The sequence below is a fragment of the Halichoerus grypus genome, chromosome 4 (genome assembly GCF_964656455.1).
Source record: "Halichoerus grypus chromosome 4, mHalGry1.hap1.1, whole genome shotgun sequence".
Taxonomy (NCBI): domain Eukaryota; kingdom Metazoa; phylum Chordata; class Mammalia; order Carnivora; family Phocidae; genus Halichoerus; species Halichoerus grypus.
The window spans coordinates 65221503-65228864 of NC_135715.1; the positions used below are offsets into that span (position 1 = coordinate 65221503).

Consider the following 7362-nt stretch of genomic DNA (forward strand, 5'->3'; position numbering starts at 1 on the left):
CCCAGAAGTAGAAATTGTCTTTTAAAAGAAGAAACTAAGTATTAAACCAGTAATAACTTAATGATATTGTCACTGAAGAAATGGAAGAGCTAGTTATTTCATTTTAGTTCTCATTTATTTACATAAATTTACATTTATGAATGTAAATGTAGTAAATTGATATTTTTATATTTATGAAATTACATTTGTTTACACTTCGAAAAAGTATTTGATAGGGTAAGCATTTGCGTTTTTCTCTTCAAATCCAACTGATGATAGTATAATAAAATTTGTATTCTTATTGCCTATGATAAGTTATTTTCCCAAGTTGTTTTGAATCTGCCTAATTACATGCATTATGCCTAGGAGAAAAACAAATGTATTATATATACTTCCTTATCTGATTTCTGGTGTTACAAGCCAATACAGAAGATTATCTTTTCATTTAGGCATATTTAAACGCAGATTGTGTTAGAGAAATATATTGTTTATACCTTTCATGGTTTTGATTATGATTCCAGATTATGTTCCTTGATTATTAATGGTTTATCTAAGGATCTGTATAATTCTTAAAATATTTAGGTAAATGTGTAGGAACTATTCATTAAGACTGTTTTTGTCAGTTACGTTAATGCTTTTGTCTTATTTTAAGTTTAGCAACATGAGACCTACAGGAACAATAAAAATCAATAACTTCAAATCTATATTTAATTGCAGTATTGCAATAATTCATCACTTATCTACATAGTTTCAGTTTCACCTTTAAGCTCCTTTTTTTTTCCCATTTGAAATTGTTTAGAGGATGGGGTGCCTGGCTGACTCAGTCAGAAGAGGGTGTGACTCTTGATCTTGTGGTCCTATATTTGAGCCCCACACTGGGTATAGAGATTACTAAAAAAAAAATAAACTAAAAAAAATAATAATAAATTGCTAAGAGGAAAATCCTATAAATTTAGTAAGTTAGATCCATTTTTGTTTTCCCCTCATTAAAATTTTATCTTGTTCTAAGATACAGTGTGTTCTACATTTTTCTGAAGAATAAACTTAGTAAAATTGTTTTTCTATAAGGAATTTACCTTTTTAAGGTACAGTATTTTATTGGTTTGTTTAGTGAATTTTAATTAAAATTCCCCCTTAAATTTGCACCAGGTGAAGGGGCAAATTCAAATTCATTGAAGGTAATTCTTTTGGCAGATGTCATATTACCCAAAACCAGTTCTATATAGCATCTATTCAGGAGCTATATAAGATCAGTCTTCTCTTTTCCATATGGTAACTATACAAGTATTTAAACATTATCATCATGTCCTTCACGTACTTTTTCTTATCTTCTAAATACTCCCAGTTCCTTTAACAATTTCATACATAATATGGTTTCCAGATCCTTCACACAGACCTGGAAAAGAAAAGCCCTAAGAGAAACCTGCTCAACCAAGACTTAGGCTCACTCTTCCAGCGCTGAAACTGCTACCGCCTCTTTCTTCTCATTTAACCTTAGCCATTGCCACCTGATGATAGTATTTGTGGGGGCTTGATTGACAGAAGCTTCCATGTCTTCTGCAAAATCAGCAAATGCTATGGAATGCCGAGGGGTTGCAAAGCAACAGGGACTGGCAGACGGCAGTTAAGAAGTTTTGATGTCTGGTAACTGGTGAGAAAGCCCCAATCAAGAGTGGTATAGGGGTGCCTGGGTGGCTCAATTGGTTAAGCGTCTGACCCTTGATTTTGGCTCAGGTCATGATCTTGGGGTCCTGGAATTGAGCCCTGTGTCTGGCTCTGCACTCAGTGAGGAGTCTGCTTCAGGATTCTCTCTCTCCCTTTCTGTCTGCCCCTTCCCCGAATCACACGTGCTTTCTCTTTCTCAAATAAATAATTAATCTTTTTTAAAAAGAGTGGTATAGATGTACGGTTTGACAAATTGTAGGTTCTGTCATCTTCTGGTTCTAATTATTAACATTAGGCACAGGACAGAATGGAATCCTCATTCGGGAACATAATAAGATTCACACTTCTAGCACTGAGATTGGAAAAAAAAAAACAAGCATGAACAAGCTAGTAGGATCACAGTCCACTGTTCCAGGCCAGACTAATGGTGATAGAGGACTTGTGAATTCAAAGAACAGATCCAGTATTAGTATAAAATGTCCAGATACAGGTCACAAAGCACCTAGGAAACTTCAGTGTGTCCTGGAGAAAATTGTAAAATGTTGCCTTTTTTTTGTTTGTTGTTTAAGTTTATGCTTGCTAAGCAAGAAAAAACCTGGTGCTTTTAAAAGGGTAAAGAGAAAAAGCAGTGAGATAATTTTTAGTATCTTTGTGTAAGCTTTTTACTTGTATTTTCTTATAGAAATGGTATTAAACACATATTGGTAATTGTCAATAATAACTACTTTTGTATAGTGCTTTTATAATTTCCCAAACATTTTGCTATACATTTGATGCTATAGAAACTGTGTGGTGGATAGGGCAGTAATTAATCATTTTATTCATTCAACAAATATTAAATGTTAGGCAGTGTTCTCAGTGCATAGGATACATTAATGAACATGGCAGAGTCCTTTTTCTGATAGGGTTTATATTCTAGCAAGACAATAAGCAAAGCAAAAACAATGGGAGTTAATAAGTTCTATAGCATGTAGCACGTGGTAAGTTATAGAATAAGAAAGAGCAGCTTATGGATGGATTGATGGGCAGTGGGGTGGAGCATGTGGAGTAAGGCAGTTGAAATAGGTGAGATAGAAGATAATAATTAGCTGATAGGAAGAAGGTGAGGCAGTGAGACATGTGAATACCTGGGGTGAGAATAGTTTAGGTGGATACCAGCCAGTACAAAGGTCTTAAGGTGGCACATGTGTGTTTGATGGGTTCAAAGAACATAAGAAGGCCAGTGAGTCTGCAGCAGAGTGGAGTGAGGGAGAAAGTGTTGTAGAATCTTTCTTAAAGACAGTCTCCAATTCTGATACTTCAAAAGGCCTAGCCTGGGTGGCTTAGTCGGTTAAGCATCTGACTCTTGATTTCGGCTCAGGTCATGATCTCAGAGTCGTGAGATCAAGCCCCCTCTTGGGCTCTGCCCTGGGCATGGAGCCTGCTTAAGATTCTCTCTCTCCCTCTCCTTCTGCTCCTCACCTCTCTCATCCCACCCCCGTTCCCTCTTTAAAAAAAAGTAAATAAAACAAATAAAAGACCTAACCAAAGTCTAGTTAAGGTAGAACTCGAAACTATAGTGACTATAGATTCTTTGTGTCCTATAGTTGCTTCATTGAAAATTTTCTATTTCCAGAAGGGGTGGGTTAAAAAAAGGGAAATAATGACTGATGAACAATCTTTATTATAATTTACATTTTATTCTTCAACATAAACAGTCTTTATTACATTAATCTTAGCTAGCCTGAGTTTATTTTCACAGTCTTTGCTAAAGGAGAAATACAGCCTTGGCAGAGCTTGATTTTATTCTTTACTGTGTTTTAAGTTATTAATTAAATTGAAACATAACCTTTTATTTTGCTTTCAGGAATAACATACTAAACATGGGACTTATTTAATACTAAATCAGAAGATCTTAATTTGTATTTATAATTTCATTACACTTTTTTCTAATCTTTTAAAGATATGGGCATACTGCAGGAGAAGCTACACATGATGCAGTAGATTCTGCCATCAATGTTGGTGTTACTGCCTATAATATTGACAACATTGGTATCAAAGCAATGGTGAAGAAAACTGCAAAAGAAACAGGACAAACACTCCTTGAAGACTATAAAATAATTGATAAGGGGAGAAATCAAGAAGGAAGAGCAAATGTAAACATGAAAAGGGAGAAGGGTGAGCAGACAAAGGAACTGGAGAAGAGTGAGGCAAAGAAGAAAGAGAAATGATGGAAGTGCTGTGAATCACCTATACCAAAGCCTTACAAGGTGGATGTATTTTTGTTAAATAGGCAAATGTGGAATTCCCCACAGATTAACCAGTGTTTTAAAAATGCATTCATTCCTATGAAGTGACTGTTTCATAAGCTTTATGGCATGTATTCTGCTTACAAGGAAAAGAATCAGTATTCTTGCATCTGGCCTTTCGAAATATAGGGTTATATTCTCATTAAGTTTATTTTTTCTAAATGTGGCTAAAATATTTTTGCAGTTAAAATAAGACTAATAATACATGCGCTATAAACTTCATTAAACCTAATGTTAAACTATTTTTGTATTTGCTGTCTTTCAAAAAGCAAGGTAGGAACTTATATATTTACATAAAATTTGGCATTTAGTAACCTTAGCTCTAGTTGTATTTGGAAGAATGACTTAAAATATTGTCTGCTGGCTTTGCACTAATTGTGGATTTTTTTTTTCTAGGTGCTTGTCAGAATTTCAGTGTGTAAGCTAAAAACAACTGTAATCCTAAACTAAGAGAATTCTCAGATAACATTTAAAAGACTTTTTCAATACAGGGAATAAGCTAATCATGAACAGTAAGATGAGGTTCTATAAAATTATTTGGTAGCTTATCTCTTTGTTAGGAAGGGGGATGGTCTTTCTGATTTAGAATGAATACAAAGAGATTTTTAAGTCTTCTGGATTTAGACTGGTATTGATCTACTAGGAGCCTAGGAAATTTTGGTGTATGATTGATATTGTGTTAAAATTTGAAGTGATTATCATCATCTTAATTGGACAAAAAAGTACTTTAAAAATCATTTTACCATATCTACTTCTTTAAGTTATTCCAGGAGGCTAAATTTTTGTAAAAAAAAAAAAAAAAACAATTTTTTGGATGGTAAATATATTTTTATTTTGGGATTTAGTCATTGGAATTGTATATGTTAAAGCCAATAAATTATTAGAAAGAAAAGCTTCTATTTATAATCATGGTAAAGAATGTGAAGGCTTTAGGCTTAATCCATGGTGGGTGAGGTATAACAGTTTCCACTCTTGCAGAAGATAGGACATTACAGACCTATAAGGTACAAATACATAAGTAAATATTTAATGGCATTTTATTTTTGTTTACTGATTATAAATGATATTCTGAACCTTTAATGGCTACTTCGATTAATTAGACTTTATTTGAAACTGTCTTAAAAATACCCTTTATGAATAAACTATTTCTTAATTACTTGGCCTCAAATGTATACACAGGATTGTATTTTGGGAACACCTAGAATTAATGGATCCTTTTCCTAAGGCTAAGGATAATGTGGAGATAAAATTGAATTGGTAAATAGCTTCCAGGTAATCTCTGTCTTAAGTTTGAGAAGTGGAATGACAGGTAGTGGACCCTAAAGTTTACAAAGTTAACTTAGAGCAGAGGTCCACAAAATTGGATTTGTCAAAATTGGATTTGTATTTATTTGTCCATTTCACTTCATTCTGCTCTGCTCACTTGGTTATGGGTTGCTTTTTTATTTTTTTATTTAAAGATTTTATTTATTTATTTATTTGACAGAGAGAGACACAGCGAGAGAGGGAACACAAGCAGGGGGAGAGGGAGAAGCAGGCTTCCCGCGGAGCAGGGAGCCCGATGCGGGGCTCGATCCCAGGACCCTGCGACCATGACCTGAGCCGAAGGCAGACGCTTAACGGCTGAGCCACCCAGGCTCCCCTGGGTTGCTTTTTTAGATTAATAGTTAGACACAATCTTTATAAGTATAGCTTCTGTATTAGAGTGTTCCAGGGAAACAGAACCATTAGGGGAGATAAATATACATGTGCGCACATGTGTGTGTATAAAGAGATTTATTACAAGGAATTGACTCACGAAATTATGGAGGCTGAGAATTCCCAAGATAGCCATTCAGTGAGCTGGAGACCCAGGAGAGCTGATGTGTTACTGTTTTAGTCCAGTCTGAGGGTCCGAGAACCAGGTGAGCAGATGGTGTAAGTTCCAGTCTGAAAACCTGCAAGCTCCAGACCCAAGAAGAGCCCATTTCAGTCTGAGTATAAAGGCCGGAAAAGACCAATATACCAACTAAAATAGGTAGGAGGAGTTCCATCTTACACTTTTTATGTACTCAGATCTTCAGTCGATTGGATGAGGTCCACTGCCTTTGGGAGGGCAATCAGCTTTACTAGGTATACTGATTAAAATGTTAATATCATCCAGAAACACCTCACAGACACATCCAAAATAATACTTGGCCAAGGGTGTGTACACCTTGTAGCCCAAACTAAAAAAATTAACCATCACAGCTGCTTGGTCCAGTTTTCACTGTATAGAAGCCTTTTACCAAGCTCTTCTTGGCTCTTTGATACTCAATAGATACAGTGTATAAAACAGTTCTCAATATTTACTGCTACCAGGGTTTTGCCTCATTTTGCCTCTACAGACTGTCCCTCGGTCATGCTGTATGGGATAGTTTCCTGGGAGCACCTCCAGGCACCAGCTGTCTAGAAATAATGATAGCTAATGTTTATGTAGTGCTTACTGTGAAGCATTAGTGTTCTGAGTGCTCTTACGTAGATTAATTCATTTTAACCTCATAACATTCTATGAGTTACATACTATTATAAGCTTCATTTTACAGAATAGGAAACAGATACAGAGAGGTTAAAGAGAGGTTATTGTTCCCTTGGATCTTTCCTAACATCGAAGAGAACAGTATGAAAGAAGTCATATACTAGCCTCAAAAAAGGAGGGACCCACACAGTAGAGTGATTGTTAGGCCAGACATTTTTCTTAAACAGAGATAAAGAAGGACATATGGCGTTTATAGATATCCTGTACTTCCAGCTGCTTAATGCTAGTTTTGTTTTATTACCATTCCACTGGCTTGATAGTTGGTAGAAAATTGCCAAAGATCTTAGCAAATAGGTCATCAGTCCTAGATTTTGGTGGATAGTGTGAGCTTTTGTCTTTTTCTCCGTATTCACAGGTATTTGAGGGCAAGCAAAGAAAAGCGAAGCTTAGGGCTTGTTAGCCAGAAATCATTTTATATTTCACTTTTCAGGTAAGCCTGAATAAAGCTCTGCTCAAACAGAAACTAGTTCTCTGAACTATTCTGGCCAAACTCAAGTTTAAGCAAACTTCCTAAAGGATTTTGCCATTTTGTATTTAGTTTAGCAACAGAAGTACTTAAAACATTGTGTTGTTTCTGAATAGCTTTTCTTCAGATTTTTTTTCTATTCATCTTTAAAGATAAAGAAGATGAATTTAAAAAAAAAAATCTTTAAGAACATAGATTAGGTGGGGGGAAAAAAGGCCCCAAATAATATCTTCAGATGTATTCTATGCAAAAAGTTGTCACATGTGAAGAAATAGTTTGATCACCCTGGAAGCTATTCATTGGAGGAAACCGTGACTAATGGCAAGTGTCCTCTACACAGGTACACACACACACACAATCCATTTTGTCCAAATTTGGAAGCCAGCTGAGGAGCAAATTGCTAGAGT

The 7362-nt window shown here is 35.4% G+C and overlaps 1 protein-coding gene across 7 annotated transcripts in view; it reads left to right on the forward strand.

Moving 5' to 3' along the window:
* Nucleotides 1-5088, forward strand: part of SPART (spartin) — a 28874-nt gene extending 23786 nt beyond the window's left edge. For all 7 annotated transcript variants that reach the window (XM_036090989.2, XM_036090992.2, XM_078070448.1 and 4 more), the window contains exon 9: nt 3587-5088. In XM_036090989.2, coding sequence (XP_035946882.1) covers nt 3587-3854 — 268 coding nt within the window. In that variant the 3' untranslated portion in view covers nt 3855-5088. The remainder of the gene's footprint in view (nt 1-3586) is intronic.
* Nucleotides 5089-7362: the final 2274 nt, after the last annotated feature.